Consider the following 19,823-nt stretch of genomic DNA (forward strand, 5'->3'; position numbering starts at 1 on the left):
TTTGGTAGAAACTTTAAAAGTAAATGTCTTTTTACCTTTATGATATTGAAAAAGTCACTCACTGAAAATGTCCCATTAACCCACCCATCCGAAAAAATAACCATTCATGATGCGTAGCATGCCTATGTTTGCAGTATATGTGATCTCTGTTCTTTTTAACGTGAACCGGCTTAGCATTCTTAGACGAACCATAACCTACCTTAGGCGTGTTCTGACTCAATTATCAAGGAAGGAAACTTCTTACGAACGATTAGCGCCTTGCTGTTGAGTTTTTATGGAAAACAAGACCGGAACACGTTGTCAATCAATTATATTCCCAAGAGATTCTGTAGAGAAAGTCATAAGATCAACGATGACGTCACTTGAGATGTAGATCATGACATTTCGACTGCTTACTGCTAATCTTCATCAGGTGATTGGGGCAACTGCTCACGCGATCTAAAGTGATTGGCAGATTTCGATCCCCATTGTTTCGGTGACGGTTCTGGTTTTCCGAGAGATCTGACCCGATGTTATTCCCTCGACGGTTTACTGTCGTACTGGTCTCCCGTTGTGTTTCTTGATCGTTGGTTGCCAGGCTTCAGGAATTTCGATTTTGTTATTCCCGTTGATGTTATGAGGGTGAAGTCTTATAAGTATAGCTTCCTTGAGTCTTCTGGTGTGCCAATTTGAGTCTCGATCAATAAACTTTACTTCGTTCCAAAGCGGGCAGTTACCGGTCTTGTTGGCGTGCTCATCATGAGACAACCGATTAAACAGTTTTATGTTACCACCACGATGAGTAATAAAATATTTTACCATAAGATCAATATACTCTAAAACACCAGGTATTTAGAAAAAAAAAATTGATAACAAGAGTGTTGAAAACGGAAATTGATTCAAACCATAAGGGATTAGTTTGACTGGAAAAAATAGAACAGATATCTGAAAAGTATGAGTAATTTGTTTTGCAAACAGTACGATAACAGACCTTTTAAGCTTCATACGTCGTAGGGCCTATCTGCACAGCAGACAAAACTAGAATTGTCGTGACAAAATCAATGGAAAAATGTTTTCATGACAAATTTTTACCTCCCTTGTTGCATCCACACTAAAAATGTTGAGGCTGTCAAAGCTGTCAAATTCAGTCCACAGACAAAAATAACACCGATATTACATGTCATTGCAATTTATTCAATTTTGGTTTAATTGATTCAATTTATATTTTCCTTTCCCTTTGGTTTGAATGGGCACTTCTGGATCTTGTGTCACCTCACAGTACTGCCACATTGTTGGACTGATAAAGAGACGACTGAAAAATCACTCCACCGTTGTAACTTGCCCCGGCTGCATGCAAATAGTTTCCTTGGTCGTCACAAGGGGGGACATTCTAGCGCCTGACCTGCTCATATGACATTCTTTTGGACAATAACTTGAAAACTTAACATTTTCGCATCCATTATCCACAGGTTTCAGAGAGCGTAATTTCAGACTTGTGGAATCTTTGGAAAGGGATTGTTGAAACGTCAAGAAGATTCACGGTAGGCGCAGTTCCTTTTATAACCAGATTGTTTATCACAGAAGAGCTGAGGCAAAATATCAAAGAACTGTTTCTTTCGAGCTCAAAGAGCAAAGTCGGTTCTATGAGCCATGGATGTAACGTTAAGCTTAAGGGAGATGAATTTCTCAGTAATATTGTATTTTTGTCTCTCTGTAGATAGTTGCTAAACATGAGAAACTTCATCATTTTGTTGATTTTGGTGAGCTGTGCATTGTCTGTGGCAACGGCTGGTAAGTGCAGAGCGAAAATTGTTTCACGTGACTCTGAATACGAATTAAATAGCCCGAAGTTTGGCGAGGAAAGCTTGGGAGCTTTACCTCGGTACCACGGTTGGCTACAGCCCCTCCCCCTGTGTGGTACTTGGCTAACTTGTTACGAAGTATAATCTTTGAAATGTTAAAATGTGTTCTTCTTTTTTATCATTATAATTATTTTTGTTATTATCATTACCATTATTATTATTATTATTATTATTATTATTATTATCATTACCATCATCATTAGTGCTATAACTTTTTGTCTCCTTTGTAAGTTTTTAAATTTATTTGCGATATTCATTGTATTTGCGCCATTTAGACAGACTAGCCCAGTTCAGCTTGAAGCAGGTTTAAATGCGGGCTTGTATAAATAATAATAACAAGGCCAGACCACAACACCAGGATCTTCGTTCCCTGCTCTTTGCGATAAGTGTGTGTGGGTTCTTTCACGTCCCCTACTAACCAGTTCAGAGAATATGCAGGAGACTGGGCCTACGGTATTATTAAGACCTTGAATATTGGTTCGGTTTGAACCCTCCACCTCTCGCACGGCAGTCCGGCGCCCTACAACATGAGCTAACTGGGCAGCGGTTTTACTTTTGTTGCACCATTATTGTAGTATAATACTTAACTCTTCTGCCTCACTATTGTGCTCAAACTATGTTGGCATAACTGGTGGACAGCCTAACCAATATCCTGAATGATAGTGAGTGAGGGGAGAGAGGTAAACGAAGAACGTAGTCTTGTACCCAGACCTTCCAACAATGAAGTTATAGCTACACGATGGGACCTGGGTACGAGATCACGAGAAGCGAGGAATGCCGCCGGCAGAAAATCGCATGTCCCACAGTGCATATGATGGTGGCCTCCTCGCAAGCTACCTCTGCATGGCCAAGCTAAAGAACCTTTAATCTGTTAGTTAAGGCAAAGTGATTATTAGGAGACTCGATGAAACATCACTAGATTCGCGGATGCACTTATACTTACGTTACTTTCTTTTTTTTCTTTCAGCTTGTAAAGATAAAATCTACATATGTAAAATTCTGGGACTACACGGTCTATGCACAAAAAACCCACAATATATGCTGCGCATGTGCCGCAAAAGTTGCAATGCCTGTACAGGTGTGCACGAGTAATTGTTCAGAAAGTAAAATAGGTTGTACATAATGTTTTAAAATTCTTTTTAAATGCTTAATTTTCTATTCATCCCTAACAAAAGCACTTTACTCCCTCTCCCAGCGGTCACCTCTACATAATCGACTGTTCTCTTTGCAGCCAATATGCCACTTAAGCATTAAATTAATTTGTTCAACTGCAATTTGATTTCAAGTACGTTTTCCCACCCATGGGAGAGCATAGGACTTGGAGCAACGCGAGCCCACGTGAGGTCTGTAATGGGTTTATCTCTGATATCATTAGCCCCAATCTCCCGCCCACCCTTTCTTGCTTATGCTTATCCCTTTTCACTCCCTGTGGAGCACAGGCTACCAAAGTCCAACCCCTCGTCCTTGTCGCGGTAGCCGGAAACAGGTATGTAGGGGATTGCTGTGCAGGGCGAAGTATGGTGGGGGGCTTGTTCCCCCCGGGCCGCTTCGTTACCCAATGAAGGGCTGCTCAGAACTCCGTAACGCCTGGTCAACGGGGCTCTGGTGAAGCTTGGAGGGCTAATCACCCACTAAGCGGATTAAACTGATTACAGAAACCATATGAAGTAGGCACAAAATCACATCTGTCTTGGGTCAGGAGAACGTCTTCTCGGAGACTAGTATGACGCATCGTGGTAAAAGCCGAAAGGAAGCTACGAGGCCGACCCCTCTCCTTACTCCCCAAGACAACAACATTGTTCGGTACCTGGAATGTCAGGACTATGTATCCTTTCTTGCCACGCCTCAAATCTCTCCCGCCGGCGAAGAAACGCGTGTCCGAAAGCGCATATAATGATGGTCTGCTCGTAGACTACCTTTGCATGGCCAACCTAAAGAGCTATTCCTCCCTAATAATTACATAATAATTTATTTACAAGCGAACGAGCGAAGAGACGGAATTTTGCAAAAAATAAGTCCGGCAGACCGGAAGACCAGGCATGAAGAGGTCCTAACTTGGGGGAATGTGACTTAAACAGAATTAAATGCTGATGATATCTGACAAGATTCAGCAATGCACTTATATTTACAATGGTCTCCGTCAGGTTGTGAAGATAAAAACCGTCAATGTACATACTGGGCATCAAAGGGTGAATGCAGCAAAAATCCACGGTATATGCTGAGCAATTGCGTCAAAAGTTGCTATGGCTGTCCAGGTATGCACGAGTAATTATTCAGAAGGTCAAATAAGTTATAAATGACATTTTAAAATTAGGCGAGAATAGATCCATGTAATGCCTTTTTTTTTCTTTTTTATGCTTACATTTCTATTCAACTGCCAATTGATTTGAACCTATGGACATTCCCTTACATTTAAATTGCAGCATTTATCCTTTGAAAACAGTACAAGCTTTTATCCCCTCCCCCCTCACCATTTCCCCGCCCGCCACCTCCCCCGTCGGTCACCTCTCCATAATGGATCGTTTTCCTTGTGTCCATTATGCCGGGTCAGCATTAAATCTAGGAGATTTGTTTGAGGATATCAAAGCAAAGATAGTTTTTGGATTTACTAGAGTATGCCATACCTCAATGGGTAAATTTTCGTTGAGTTCAACTGGAATTGACTTCAACTACGTTTCCACACCCACGGAAGAGAGTGGCACGCCAAGCAAAGCGAGCCTGAGAGAGGTTTAATATGGGTCTATCGCTGATATTATTAGTGCCAGTCCCCCACCCACCCTTCCTTGACTTGCTTCAAATCTTCCTGCCGACGAAGGAATGCGCGTCCCGCAGCGCATATAATTATGGGTTGCTCATAGAGCATCTTTGCATGGCCAAGCTTAAGAACTTTTAATCTATTAGCCGAGTAAGGTAAATTGTTTAGTAGGAGACATTTTCACCTTCTTTTGGTGATTTATGGAAAAATTACTACCGGTTACCTCAAATGTTTGAGCGCATGACTACCAGTTTCACTCCATCGATCGGGTTGAATACACCTCTAGATCCCCTCAAATATAATAACTGGGCCGATGAGTAATTGAAGAACATGGCTGACGAGGCTTGGACGAATGTTAGTTTTATTGCCAGATTTGTCATTTCAATGAAAGGATCTCTAGGTAATGTTTGTGATTTCGCAATCTCTACAGCTTCAGATTACATTCTCGAATAAATAATGAAAATCCAAGCCTTGTCAGCCGGGTTCTTCAATTACTCATCGGCCCAATTACATGAGAATTAATTCATAACGGAACTAGCGAGAAGACGAAATTTTGAGAGCAAATAAGTCCGGCACCCGGGTGACTAGGCATGAAAACCTCCTAATTTGGGGGAACATGACTTAAAACAGAAATTCTGATGAAATCTGATTTGATTCTACGATGCATTTATATTTACATTGCTTTCCTTTTTTTCCGTCAGCTTGTGAGGATGAAAACAGCCAATGTGCAAACCGGGCATTAAACGGTGAATGCATAAAAAATCCGCAGTATATGCTGCGCAACTGCTGCAAAAGTTGCTACGCCTGTCCTGGTGAAGGTATGCACGAGTAATTTTTCAGAAAGTCAAAAAGGTTAAAAAAAAAAAAGCGTTTTAAAATTGGGTGAGAATAGGTCCATTTAATGCTTTTTATTTCTTTTTAATGCTGACATGTTTGTTCATCTGCCAATTTATATGGACCAGTAGGCATTCGCTGACATTTCAATTACAGTGTTTATTCTTCGAAAAAAGTATTTGCTCTTTACTCCTTCTCCCCCCCTCCCCTCCCCCCCCCCCAACTGCTCCCGCCGGCCACCTCTACATAATCGTCAGTTTTCTTTGTAGCCAAATTTTTTATTCAGTTTGTGTAGAAAATTCAAAGCAAAAATACCCTTTGCATTTAAAAGAGGATACCATACTTCAATGGGTTATTTCTCTTTGATTTCAACTGTAATTGACTTTAACTACGTTTCGGTGCCAACGGGAGAGAATGGCTCGTCGAGCAACGCGAGCGTGCGAGAGGTCTGCAATGGGCCTATCACTGATATTAATAGTACCAGTCTCCTACCCACCCGTCCTTGGCTAGCCTCCTACGCATACGTTTTTTGGGCTCGTCACGCAATCTTCCTCGCGTGACGAGCCCAAAGAACGTCTGCGTAGGAGGCTAGTCCTTGGCTCGCCTGAGTCTTCCCGCCGGCGAAGAAACGTGGCTTCTGCAGCGCTCACGACGATGGCCTGATCGCAGGCTACCCTTGCATGCTCATGTTAAATACCATTTAATCTATTAGCTAAGCAAGGGAAATTGGTTAATAGGAGACATTTTCACCTTTTTTTCTGTTGATATGGGATAATTACTCCCGGCTACCTTTATTGTTCAAGCGTATGCTTACAATTTTCACTCCGTTAGCCAGGTTGAATACAACTCTTCATCTCAAATAATTACATGGGAATTAATTAACAAGGGAACGAGCGAGCAGACCAAATTTTGAAAAAAAAAAAAAAAAACCGCAGAAAGGTGACCAGGCATGAAGAGGTCCATAATCTGGGAAAGGTGACTTAGATAGAACTGCTGATGAAATCTCATAAAATTCATCAAAGTACTTATATTTACATTGCGTTCCTCTTTTTCTGTCAGCTTGTGACGATAAAGATGGCCTATGTTCATTCTGGGCATCGAGAGGTGAATGCAAAACCAATCCACAATTTATGCTGCGCATTTGCCAAAAAAGCTGTGATGCCTGTCCAGGTATGCACGAGTAATTGTTCAGAAAGTCAAATAAGTTATACATAACATTTTAAAATTGGGTGAGAATCGATCCATGCAACGCTTTTTTTTTTATTTTATGTTTACGTTTTTATTCACCTGCCAATTTACATGGACCAATAAGCATTCCCTAAAATTTTAATTACAGTGTTTATCCTTCGGAAAAAGTATTAGGTCTTTACTCACTCTCCCTACCTCCCTCCGCCGGCCACTTTCCGCCGACCGCCTCCAGATAATCGTCAATTTTCTTTGTAGCCAGTATGCCGGTTCAGCATCAAATTTTGGTGATTCGTGGAACGATTTCAAAGCAAAAATACTTCTTGCATTTAATAGAGGAGTACCATACGCCCGGTTCTCGCTAAGTTCAACTGCATCTTTAACTGCGTTTCTCGCCCACGGGAGAATATAATACGTCGAGCAACACGAGCCTGCGAGAGTTCTACAAAGGGTCAGCACTGTATTATTAGTGTTAGTTCCCTACCCACCCTTGCCCCAAACAAATCTTTCCGCCGGCGCCCATCCAGTACATATAATGATGGCCTGCACGCGTGACGTTAGCATGGCCAAGCTAAAGAACTTTTCATCTAGAAGTTGAGTAAGGCAAAATGGTTGATAGGAGCCATTTTTACCTTTTTAGGTTCATATGGGAAATTACTCCCGGTCACCTTAAATGTTCAAGCGTATTCTTACAAGTTTTACTCCGTTGGTCCGGTTGAATATAGCTCCTCCTCTCAAATAATTAAATGGGAATTTATTCACAAGGGAACGAGCAGGGAGACGAAATTTTGAAAAAAATAAGTCCTGCAGACGGGTGACCAGGTTTGAAAAGGTCCTGATTCTGGGGAATGTGACTTAAACAGAAATGCTGATAAAATCTGATAAGATTCAACAATGCACTCATATTTGCATTGCTTTCTTTTTCTGTCTATCAGCTTGTGAGGATGTAACTCCCCAGTGTGCATACTGGGCATCAAGAATTGAATGCTACAAAGATCCAGAATATATGCTGCGTTATTGTTGCAAAAGTTGCCAGGCCACTCCAGGTATGCACGAGTACTTGTTCAGAGAAACAAATAGGTTCTACCCACCCTTTTTAAAATTGGATGATAATGTGTCCATTTAATGTTTCTTTAGTTTGTTTTAATGCTTACATTTCATTTCATTTTGAAGTAATGGGCATTCCCTGACATTCCAATTACAGTGTTTATCCTTCGAAAAATGTTTTAGCTTTCATCCTCTCTTCCCCTCTCCCCCTCTCCCCCTCTCCCCCTCTCCCCCTCCCCCCTCTCCCCCTCTCCTCCTCTCCCCTCCCCCTCTCTCCCTCTCCCCCTTCCCCCTCTCCCCCTCCCCCTCTCCCCCTCCCCCTCCCCCCCTTGCCGGCCACCGCTACGTAATCGACGGTTTAATTTGTGGTCAAATGCCGGTTGTGCACTTTCTCCCTTTCTTGGAGGTGGGCGCTACCCCCAAGAAAGGGAAAAGGCCCTGGGAACGAGGTTGTAAGTATCTGGGTAATTTGTGTAAAGAATTTGCATTTAATAGATTATACCATACCTCAATGAGTTAGTTCTAGTTGATTTCAACTGCACATTTGACTGCGTTTCCTCTGTTACGGTATTTTCTCAATGGCCAGTAGGATACAACTCGTACCAACTCAACTACTTTATTAACTGAAGTAATAATCTTACTACAGAGCGATACCAATAATAATACGATAACTGTCTTCTTAACTTAGAGCCCTCTATGAAAAAATATAATCTCCGTACACTACTGCACAACTCACAGTTCTCTTCAGAGATCCTTGTAACGTATCGATGTCCACTTAAACTTTTTCCAACGTAGCCTTCCACACGGCTGACGACTCCAATAACATTAAATAACTCCGACAACTCTCTGTAGTACGGCTCTGTAATAACACTAGCTCCTCAGGGCTCTTCACGACAACACTAACTCACTGAGCAAATCCTAACGTTAAACGATCGCGACTCCTTATATATGCTTTACAAAATGTTCTAAAATTTTCTAGAGATCTGTAATACGACTACTTTTAGTATCATTACATTGCTATTGCATCATAACAAAATATGCTGACTAAGGGTTCTAGAAAGTTCCATTAAAAGTTCTCAATGAGTCAGCATGACTAAGCGTTCTAGAAACTTTTTCAGTTCTATTTTTAACAATTCCGTAACGCAACGCACTCTCAATAACACCTCGCTCACTTGAGAGTATGAGACGTCGAGCAACGCGAGCCTGCGAGAGATCTGCAGTGTCTATCTCTGATATCATTAGTGCCAGTCCCTTATACGCCCTTTCTTGACTCGTCACAAGTCCGGTTGACGCGACGGGTGACTTGGCATGAAGAAGTCCTGATTCGAGGAAATGTGCATTAAGCAGAAATGCTGATGAATTCTGATAAGATTTCGCGATGCACTTACAATGCCTTTCTTTTCTTTTTTTTTTTTTTTTTTTTTTTTTGTCAGCTTGTGAGGACGAAAACCTTGAATGTCCATACTGGGCAAACCATGGTGAATGCTACAAAAATCCACAATATATGCTGCGGCATTGCCGCAAAAGTTGCGACAGCTGCTAGGTATGCATGCACACCAGTAACTTTTAAAACTGTAAATAAACTACCGGGAACGCACCAATTCATATGTGGGGGTAGCAAATCTCAACTTATTGAGGCCTATTTGTCACCCTTGTCTTTCTTCACGGCTGCCATCTTGAATTCATCAATGTGGTTCAAATGGTTTGTTAAATGGCTTTTAATTTATATTGGGGAGAAAAAAAAACAATGCAAGTGACGTGGAGGCAAATATATAATCATACTCGCTGTGGTACGAAAATGAATCTTCGTACTTTTGATAATTAAAATGAGAGGGCATTTATGAGATAACGAAGAGTTTTAAGAGAAAAAAGAGAGCATCAGTTGAAAAAAATATTTTCAATTTCAAAAAGATGTTATTCTTTACCTAGAAAGCGACATGAATGGGTCGAATTTCAACAGACAAGTCAGTTATATAATCACGGTGATGTGGTCTTTTTTTTTTTTGTATTGTAGAGTCGAAGTGAAGCACATTGGACCTGTCTTCCACCGGAACAGATAAAAAAGATTTGATGCAATAAATGTTATTTTTCTCGCCTAACTTGGGCTGGGTGAAGGAAGGTACTGGGTTACCCACGTAAGGGTTGTCCGCTGTGTTATTGTAGAATTTCAAGCCACATAATCTGGAAAATAAAACAAATGATAAGCTCAAAGGCTGTGGTTGATTCTCTCGGTTCTTAGTAACCCTTCCGTAAACCAACGGATTCAAAACAGAGTGTGCAAGAAGTGGAAGGCAAGATTAGTTGCAAATGAAAATAGTTTTCCCTGATATTGCAATTAAACCTAACGATAGTTTGTGCGCTGGATTTCCCGTCGATAGAGGTCTGGGTTCGAGATCTGGCTGGTTGTTGTGATGTGTCTTTAGGCAAAACACTTTACTCTCATAGTGCCTCAGTTTTTGCACCCCGGGGTATATATGGATACCGAAGAATTTTCAGGGAAAACTGTTGAAAGGCTGGGGGGTCACTTTGTGATGGGCTGGCATTCGTTTTTTTTTTTTGGGGGGGGGGGTTAGTAATATTCCTGGTCGCTTCATGCAGCATGGAAACCAAGATAATCTTAGTGGCCTACTACTTGACTCGACTTTTTTTTTTAATCTATCTGTATCGACACCTTCACTCATAGGGCTGTAATATTTGGAAGAAAAATGAGCACAGCTCTTCGGCAGAAAATCTGTTTTTTTTTAGTTTGTTTTAACTGACCTGGAACGCCAACCTCGTTCCCAGTGCCTTTTCCCTCAGCTGGGGGTGGGCTGTTTCCCGTCTCACCCCCAACTAAGGGAAAAGGCACTGGGAACGAGGTTGCTAGAACGCCTAACGACAAATATATTACCCTCACATCTGCACACAGGGAGGGAATAATACTTTGGCCGGTAAAATCCTTGGATATTATAAACATTTTTAGGATGAAATTAACATTGTTTCACAATTCTGTTTTTATGTTTTCTTTACGAATTTACCAGACTTATTGTCCCTTATCATCACTTCAAGGGTTTATTACGAACCAACATTTTGACTAGCTCCCAGTTGGCTCGTTAGCTCAGTTGGTAGAGCACTGCACCGGTATCGCAGAGGACATGGGTTAGAATCCCGTACAGACCTGAATGTTTTTCAGGCCTTATTTTCACTACTGCTTAAGTAGTGTTTATTACTGCGAATATCGCTGTCATACTCATTTCTTTCGGACTGCAGTTCACAAATATGATTTTCATATATTCACAGACGTTTAAACTTATTGTATCATATAACTACTTATCCACTCCGTAAGACCTACAAACTGTTCAAATATAATAAACATTCCTAATAAAAAAGCATTTTTATTTTCAATGGGAATGCAAAGGAAACACGGCACTGGGCAAGTGTTACTGTGTACACTAGATGAAAAACAAATTAATACTGGAACAGTTTCATTGCTTCTTGGTTTTCTGGTTAAAAATGATGATGAAATGACTTAGGAGTGCAACAGATTTAAAAATAAGTATATGATGTTTACTCTAAATCGAAAATGCCCCCTAGCAATAGTTTGTGCAACGTCAGGAGACCCATACATAAACGTTATTAAATTGGATATGAAATAAAAGAAAAAAAATCATTTAAAAAGCCCTGAGCGAAATTAAAATAACAAGTGTAGCATTTTTCTCGAAGTCGAATTGCGGAAACCAGTTTTAAGTTAAATAAACTTAATAAGAAAAGTTCTAGTATTATGATTGAAATCTGCCAAATGATCAAGTGGTCATTTTTTGTATTGTTTTCTTTTTTAGCAAACAAATTGTTTCATTAAAAAGATATAGTCGCAACATACTTGTTTCACTTGGCATTTGACTTCATTCCCCTGAAGCAGTTCAAGTCCAAGGAGAAGGTAATTTTGCAGTCCATCTAACTAACCATTAGCTCGTTATATCATCTCCAAATAGGCTATCCCAGCCTTGAACCATTTCAAGCTCTTACATAAATGCAAGGAAGCGGAGCCATACAATTTCCTTTCCGTTCCAGAATTCTAGAGGGTAGATAGGCTACACTCGATTTGTGTGGCCCATCATGCCGAAGCTTTTCCCGATAGCATGAAGCGAGTGGGACTATTACTACAGAAATTTCGTCAGCTTTCCCTGACAATTTACTTGTACTCATTTATACTCTATGAGGGAGAGATGCACTGTGATAGCAAAGTGTTTTGCTTAAGAACACAACAGAATGACTCTGCTACGTTTTGAATCTGGACCTCTCGTACCACAGTCCAGCGCTAGCGCGTTAATGGTTAATTTGCCGCTTCTCCGCAAAGTCAGTTAAAGTTATTAACGTTATTCACAACATTATAAATGGGTTTTTCAATTTTCGGTTCTGCCCTGCGCATCCAAATTAGACTTCAGGGCCCGGTTTTTCGAAGGGTAAATAACGCTAACCACTGGAGAAATATCCATCCGCTGTATAGCGCAAAATGTTTTGGTAACGCTTATCCGCTGGATAGCGATTTATCCGTTGAACAACGTAACATTAAAAGGGACCTCAGGGCGTCATTCCCGAAGCATAAGTGTCTAAAATCAAGAAGCACAATAGCTGGTCCCTGTCAAAATGGAAATCTGAGGGAAAAACACAAGCCTCTCGGAAAAGTAATAAGGATTGAAATGTTCCAGTGAGAACGCGCCAAAACGCACCAATAACAGCCACCCATCATGCTCAATTGGTAGCGACGCGTAATCATCTCTAACTCTTCACCTGACAAAGGCAGGTGTAGCATTTATTTAGAAAATCAGTGATCTTAAATAGTCCTTTTTACAGTTGTGGGCTTGGTGGCCAAGCCTTTGAACAGGAGTGAGGCTCAGGGTGACCTTGTTATGATAGAGATAAGGCTGCTTTTCAAATGCAAATTACTTTGTTATCATGCTAACTAGATACAGGTCTCTATCATAACAGGGTCACCCTTAGCCTCACTCCTGTTCAAAGGCTTGGCCACCAATCCCAGAACTGTAAAAGAGACTGTTGATATCTTAACTCTACAATTCATAGTGACTAAATCTTTTGACAAAAGATTTTACATTAAATCGTTATGATTAGTCATCAATTCTGTTTCTTAAATCTAATTTCTGCCTTACTGTGGAATAAAATTGTGACGAAACTTTGAAAATAACTGCAAACAATGAACTATTTATGGGAATCGATTCATTTCTTCATAGATAGTGCGCATGCCTGAAATGAAATACCTAACGAGTTTGAGTGTCGCTCTTGCCACCATGACGTGCTTCGCTATCGGGTGCCCTCAGTCATCATGTGGCACCTTTGAAACGCATCAGTATGTTTTCAGGATTGGCCAGTATGACTGCGAATGCGAGCCGTTAAGAGCTGGTCAGATGACGTTTAAAGAAGGGATAGTATACGTGTGTGATGGTAGTGAGTGAAGGGCGCTGCAGTACGAAGCACCATTGGGTTCCAGAAGTGATCCTGGATTTTCGTGCAAAGACATCAAGGCTCACTTGAAGGGCGCGACCAACGGCATTTACTGGATCACTTTGACTGGTAAGGTTTAATCTACTGATGCTCCTAACTCCTATGAAGTGTTCTGAGAGAAGTTGATTTCTTTGTCGGGTATTCACAGTGCATGATCAATGGTGTTTTGGGGAAGGCTCAGGCTTCAAATCCATGTCAAAGTATGGGCATGATCGACCCGACTGTGATGACTATCCAGCCCGGGTTCTGATTATCACTTCATGTTGTCCGTTTGGCAATCTTTTTGTCTATTCGCCTTCCACGTAAGGTTGAAATGGAACGTGAAATAACTTTCATGGCTATTTCTTTTGCTGAGACACTTTCGATTATTAAATAATGTGCTATTTGAGCCTTGTGTAACAATAGTAATAATAATAATAATAATAATTTGATATTTATATTTCGCAAATTAACATGTGGATATGATCAAATGCGCATCACAACACTTTTCGGGGGACTTTGGCCGGACTGCATCAGCAGTTTACAAACAATCGAAGGAAAATTATTTGAAGATGCCCACTCCCCCCCCAATTCCGAGTAAACAGGCCAGACCACATCACAGTAGTCTCGTGAGTGGGTTCTTTAACGTCCCCTGCCCAACCAAATTAACTAATTAATAGATGCAGGAGACGGGACCTACGGTTTATTCGTCCTTATCCGAGAAGAGTAGAATGTCTATCCATTTCTTGACATTATAGAAAGGTAGCGCATTCTCCTCAGTTATTTTAAGACCTTGAGTGTTGGTCCGGCTGGGGCTCGAACCATCAACCTCAACCTCCCGCGCAACAGTCCAGCGCTCTAACCAATTGAGCTAACCGGGAGGCTAGCTCAATGTCCCGGCCTGGGTGTAGAGGAACAAAGGAGTAAAAATAAACCATCTAACCCGGCAATCAGTTCAATAAGGAAATTTTAACTTATGGTACTAATAATAGGTAAGGGTAAAGTCTGTTTACGATCTTAATGGCCAATTAGGTCGGTGCTTAACTCCGGTTTCTGTAGCATGAAGCGACTAGGAGTACTATTTCTACTCCCCCCTGGATGGGATGCCAGTCCATCGCAGGGTTACCCACAGCATTAAATTGCTGGTATCCATTTCCACACCTGGGTGAAGAGAGGCACTGTGAGAGTAAAGTGTCTTGCCTAAGAACACAACACAATGTCCCGGCCGGGGCTCGAACCCGGAGCACTCGATCCGGAGTCGAGCGCACTAACCATGAGGCCACCGCGCCTCCACCTCGGTACTAATAATAAACTTAAATAAATAATAAATCCTCTAGCCTGTAAACGTCTATAGGTTCGAGTGAGGTAATTTTTGTTTTTTATTGTCACTAACAGACAGCAAAGATTCTTTCCAAGTTTACTGTGACATGGACGCTGGAGGTAAGTACCAGAGAAGAAATTCATTACTACATAAATTCATGGTTAAAATCATCTTCCTGAAGGATTTAATTTTGTTTATATGAGAGAATCGTCCGAGTGCTTCGAGAATAACGTACAAGATGGAGTCCTCGCATCTTCACTTGCAGGAATCTTCCCTTTTTTTAAAATTCATCTCGATTAGTTTGTATGGATAAGCATTCCCGCTTCATGAAACCGTTCAAATAAAGGTGAGGAAATATATTGTCGTCCAAGCGCTTATTCTATAACAGCAACATATGATATTTTTTTTCATGGCAACCAATTTCTAGAAGCGTACCATGTTTGTAATGGAGCCCACATGCCCTTGGAACATATAAGCATATCCTTCTATGTGGTAAAATTGCGACTCATTTGATACTCCTGCCACTGCAGTAAAATACCTTTAAAATGCTTTATTGCTCTTAAATTAACAGGCTGGACCATGGTGTTTAAGGCTGTGAGTGGAATCAATAAAAAAGTGTACCCTACATACAACTCGCCACACACCTCTTCCGAGAAAGTAATGGCCGCTCTAGATGTCACCAACAATCACAAAGATCATTACAAGAACAGAATAGTGTTGAACTGGGCTTACTTCCACGCTTCTGAGGTAACTGGGATATAACGTAACTAACCTAGTCCAAATTATTGCATAATTTTCAAACGTAATTGGTTATATCTTGCCAGATTTGAGCATTGATAAGACAGTTTGGGCCGGTTGTTGAAACAAACCTTAGCCGTTGTTTAACAAACCGCGTCCTAAACAATCCTCCGTTTAGCTGAACATTTATTTTTGCGAGCAGTGTCAAAAAGGGCTGAAAGCTAACAGTGCAAGGATAATTATTTAATTGAATCAACCCTCTTATAAAGAAAGCCTAAGGCCCACTGATTACTAACGTAAAACTGTGGTTTGGGTTAGGCCTGGTGTAAATAGCCGGCCCTTTGTGCGTCATGCCTCATTTATTGGGCTATTCTTGTCATTCCAAGGAGCCGCACTTTGTTTCATATTCCTTTGAGTTCATTTTCATGTAAAAAAAAAAAATCAACTAACATATGGCCTAATGATAGACATGCTTTCAAACGACAGGTCTTTTTCTTTCAAGCTTAGTCATAATTTCGTCCAATTTCGCCATAGCCTTATTGCAAGCGGCAGTTTGTGTTTTGAAGCGCAAGATATTTGGTCGCCATATTGGACGGCTGGAAGATCTGAGACGAGTGACAAAGCGAAGGGGAGGGGGAAGGCTAAAAAAAAAAAGCAAAAAAACTCAGGTGAAACTGAACTGCTTTAACAAATTCATGGCTTCTACCAGGGTGGTGTCGGGTGGACATGAAATTGTTACATTGAAATGCTGATGTAACGAAGGAGTTCCTCTATCATTCTAGCTACTTTTTTCGAGTTTTACTTGTTAAAGGAGGACTTTCCACTCTTTCCCCTTCACCAGCTAACAAATGTTCTCTTTTAAAACAGGCAAGAGTTGTTCGCTATACCGGAGGAAATATCGTGAAGGAGGTGAAGTTCAACGCGAAGGGATCAGACAAATTGAATTGGTTTTCGGCCCCTAGACTAATCGACAGCTCCTGGAAAGACATGAAATCCCAGCCAAAGAATGTCTTTTCTATTCCCGGGCGGCACAATCGCAACTTCTTCATCAACAGACAATATGGTGGCTGTCCTAACGATGCCGGATGGATGGCAATCACTGGCCATTTCTGTGAATGGGAGAAGCGCTTCAATCCTCGACAAAATGTCATCATTTACAGCAAACTGCAGGGATACACTAATTGGAACCACCGCGGTAAGGCGTCATCCCTTTAGCCTGAGAATCTTACTAGTAATGTGCTGTTACGGTATAATTTTACCGACAGAAAGAACTCTGAAACCCCACAAACTCAACTACTTTATAAAACAGCGTGTAATATTCTTAATAAGGAGCGACTCCTAAAGGCAGCACTGTGGCTATCCTTGATGACTTACCTAAGCCCAATCTCACGGTTGTCTCCAAATGGCCTTAAAATCAGCTCTCTCTCCTCTCTCTCAAATAGCTTTCCAAGCAGTCGGTCTCTCGCGACAACAACAACAACTAACTACAACTACATGGCTTAGGTTCTTTTATAAATTTACAACTTGAAGTATTTTAGAACATTCCGGAAGCTTACAACACAACAATTTTAGTATTATTACATCATAATGACGTAACCTAATAAAATGTTCAAGAAAGTTGCATGGCATGACAATCGAAAGTTCGTGCATGTATGTCAGCATTACGAGGTATTCTACAAATTTCTAGGAACTTTTGTTACAGTTATTATCCATAACAGCGCTTATCAGTGATTTGTAAGCTCGAGGCGGGTGGGGGGAGGTAGGGGGGAGGGGACAGGTTAGGCATTTGACCTTTTTTTGCTCGCCGCATTTTATTTCATTTTCCCGATTCCATTTATTGATGTAATTGCAGGAAAAGTCGCAGAAGCTGATGTGTTGGTGGTTTATCTGCGTTAAGGTATTTTTGTGATGGATGGATCTCATTAAGAAAAATAAAATTTACAAGTGAATGCTGCTACAATAAACTTAGTTCAGTACAACATTTTGACGTCATCTGACGTCATCTGACGTCATCTGACGGGACCTTAAGCAAACCACGACGGCAACGGCAAGGAGGACGCAGAAAAGCAAAAGATCGAATCGGGAGAACAATAGCTCAGCACGTGCGTTTTAAAACTTTGTACATTCCTTAACCGTCCTATGCAAAATAACAATGAGAAATCGCCAAAATTTGCGCCGTCTGCGAAATTATTTTGATTTCTATTGCCATGAAGTTGAGGTGTGGCACCGTTTGAGACGGTAAAAGCATGCAGCCAATTTTTGAGATTCTAATTAAAAGTAGAAATTCATTTTTTATTCAAAGTCTGCTTAAGGTCCCTACTTCTGAGGAAACGCGCGGTAACATGGAGTCTATCTGTTAAATGCATATGTTTTCAGACAGATCTTAAGTCAGACCTAGTCAACATTCGCTTTTAATATAATTCAGCTCAATACACAACACTTCCTGCATTCTGATTATGGTATACTTCGTACGAAAGAGTTGTCAAGACAACTCGGAATCGCTACAATAATCATATTTTTTTGGTGCACCGAACCAACGCTCAGTGTCTAGAAATAAACGCGGAGATTGTGTTGCCTTCGCCATCACATCTTAAAAGGGTCTTCTTAGATAAACACGACAAAGCACAGCTCCCTTCTCCTGCAACTTGTCTGTACTCACATTGAAGAACCCACTTACTTCTCGAGAAGATTAGGGAAGGTAGTTCTCGTTATTGCGGTTTGGCCTCGTTTCCAAAATTGGGGCACCTGCAACATTTCTAGGTTGATAGCGTGTCACAGCACAGTAGTATGGACAAAACTCTGTATAAATGTTGCACATCATCATGAACACTCACTCGATCGGGTGCAACATGGAAAGCCACACTAACAGCAATTCATTTCATTCAATTTCAGAGAGCTACTGCATCCGTGCGACCCACGAGGACCTCAACAAAAAGACGTCGCGTTGACTCAACGGGAGTTATAATTTTGCTGGCTTTAGTTGTAGAAATATAAAAGAGCAGAAGGGGAAAGGGGTTAAGGAAACTGCTATCGTTTAGCTAATGCGCACAGAGTGAATGTTACTCTTTTATGCTGAGTAATTCTTTAGATATATTGATTGTAGAAAGCAAGTAAATGAATTTAAAAGCTGGTGTGACTCTTCATTGTAATCTAATGAAGATTTTTTTGGCATACGGTTGTAAATGAAAATCGCTGGCGTTTAAGCGAACCGGTCAGTCTTTATTTCTTGAGGGGAGGAATCACCTTCAATCAAAATAAATGTTTTGAGAACGTATGTACATAAGAGATTATAAACTTATGATTGACTCTTAATGTACATTTTTGGTTCGTCACCCTTCACTTTTTTGTAATCAAGGATTGGAAGCTACGAAGGTATGTCAGTCAAAATTTTGTCTTGCTGTGATCCCCGCATGTTTATTGCGCCCAGATACTTTTGAAACTCCGGATCACTTAGTTGGGTAATACCAATTTATGAAAGTGCACTGAGCTATACATGATTCAGTGATTATTCCATGCCAACCACGTGCACGTTCGTGTTTGTGGAACTGAGTCAGTCGGCGTGATGTTTTCTGAGTCAATTTCGTTGCGATAGGTTCGAAATGGTAAGAACTGGAGCTGAGCTCTGGCGCGCTTGGACGAGAAATGTGTAAAATATTGTTCTTATAGTTTGCTCAAAACTACATGATGACAGGTCGAGTGTGTTTTTAAAGAAACAAATTGAGTCGAACTTTCGGATTCATTGGTGTGTGACAGCAATTAAATAAGTTACCCTTCTTCTTCTAAAGCGTTATTAATACCATTTCAAAACATTTTTTGATCGAGAAGTCGAAAAGAATTCTTTATGCATGCTTTTTTTTTTGAAAACAAATACTTTTGCCGATGACATCGTAGACAGCAAACACTCTAAATTCGATCAAACTTGGGTAGTCAGCAAATTCCTGTCCCAACCAATGCACGATCATCGCAAAACATTTTACCACAACAGACTAAATTACACGAGGATGTTAAATACAAATAGAAGTTCGAAAGTCGCCGTAATTAGTTCTCGTCATCCCAAACCTTGGCAGGAACGAGTTGAAGCTAGCGGTGTTCGTTAGCGGAAGTGACATTAAATGCTAATTATGGATGATCCAAAACAAGAAAAAAGTGCGAGTTTTTCTGACCCCTCTTTGCCACATTATCTGTGAAAGAATTTCAAAAACATTGACTGAATCGTGTGAATTCATTCTTTACGTAAACACTGGCTGAAGATGGGATATCGTGTCGGTGTGAGCATTTTACTGAGCGCTGTGTGTGTGTTGTATGATCGCACCGTCCTTTGGTTGCGGTGAAACATACAAAGTGATAAACCTCGACTGCGACCCAAGCAAGGCCAGGCAGATGAAGTTTTCTGCCTGAAAAATATTTGTATGCGATGGTAAAGAGTGAAAGGCCTTGCAATACAAAGAATCCTTCCTGGGCTCCAGGAAATACTCAGGTTCTTCATGCAAAAAAAGTAAGACTGACTCGAGAAACGCAGCCAATGGAATTTATTGGATCGCTATGGGTGGTAGGTTATCCAGAATTACGCATTATTCGTATAATTTCTTCGTAACAGTGACTAGCTTAAACAATGGCGCGTATT

At 40.9% G+C, this 19,823-nt stretch overlaps 2 protein-coding genes across 3 annotated transcripts; both read left to right on the plus strand.

Annotated features, from left to right (window-relative positions):
• The first annotated feature begins 1,369 nt into the window (after window positions 1-1,369).
• Window positions 1,370-9,873, plus strand: LOC148727954 (uncharacterized). Of its 2 annotated transcripts, XM_088763255.1 has the most exons (9): window positions 1,370-1,520; window positions 1,697-1,770; window positions 2,809-2,919; window positions 3,986-4,096; window positions 5,298-5,414; window positions 6,490-6,600; window positions 7,551-7,661; window positions 9,096-9,205; window positions 9,677-9,873. In XM_088763255.1, exons 2-8 carry the CDS (start codon window positions 1,710-1,712, stop codon window positions 9,203-9,205), a joined length of 732 nt encoding a protein of 243 aa, XP_088619381.1. In that variant the 5' UTR covers window positions 1,370-1,520; window positions 1,697-1,709; the 3' UTR covers window positions 9,677-9,873. The 2 variants fall into 2 exon arrangements, with proteins under 2 accessions (XP_088619381.1, XP_088619382.1); XM_088763256.1 differs by lacking the exons at window positions 1,370-1,520; window positions 1,697-1,770 and adding an exon at window positions 2,481-2,711.
• A 2,852-nt stretch (window positions 9,874-12,725) lies between these two features.
• On the plus strand, window positions 12,726-19,823 carry LOC148727955 (uncharacterized). Its single transcript, XM_088726110.1, has 6 exons — window positions 12,726-13,230; window positions 14,536-14,580; window positions 15,033-15,208; window positions 16,067-16,394; window positions 17,052-17,096; window positions 18,092-19,823. The coding sequence occupies exons 2-5, from the start codon at window positions 14,568-14,570 to the stop codon at window positions 17,093-17,095; spliced, it is 561 nt and encodes a 186-aa protein (XP_088582236.1). The 5' UTR covers window positions 12,726-13,230; window positions 14,536-14,567; the 3' UTR covers window position 17,096; window positions 18,092-19,823.

Source organism: Stylophora pistillata, chromosome 6 (genome assembly GCF_964205215.1).
Source record: "Stylophora pistillata chromosome 6, jaStyPist1.2, whole genome shotgun sequence".
NCBI classification, from domain to species: Eukaryota; Metazoa; Cnidaria; class Anthozoa; order Scleractinia; family Pocilloporidae; genus Stylophora; species Stylophora pistillata.

Coding starts and splice junctions, on each gene's coding strand:
- LOC148727954 (XM_088763255.1), top strand. CDS start 1,710: ATGAGAAACTTCATCATTTTGTTGATTTTGGTGAGCTGTGCATTGTCT. Junction 1,771..2,808: donor ATTGTCTGTGGCAACGGCTG/GTAAGTGCAGAG, acceptor TTTTTCTTTCAG/CTTGTAAAGATAAAATCTAC. Junction 2,920..3,985: donor AAGTTGCAATGCCTGTACAG/GTGTGCACGAGT, acceptor GGTCTCCGTCAG/GTTGTGAAGATAAAAACCGT.
- LOC148727955 (XM_088726110.1), top strand. Junction 15,209..16,066: donor CTTACTTCCACGCTTCTGAG/GTAACTGGGATA, acceptor CTTTTAAAACAG/GCAAGAGTTGTTCGCTATAC. Junction 16,395..17,051: donor CACTAATTGGAACCACCGCG/GTAAGGCGTCAT, acceptor ATGTAATTGCAG/GAAAAGTCGCAGAAGCTGAT.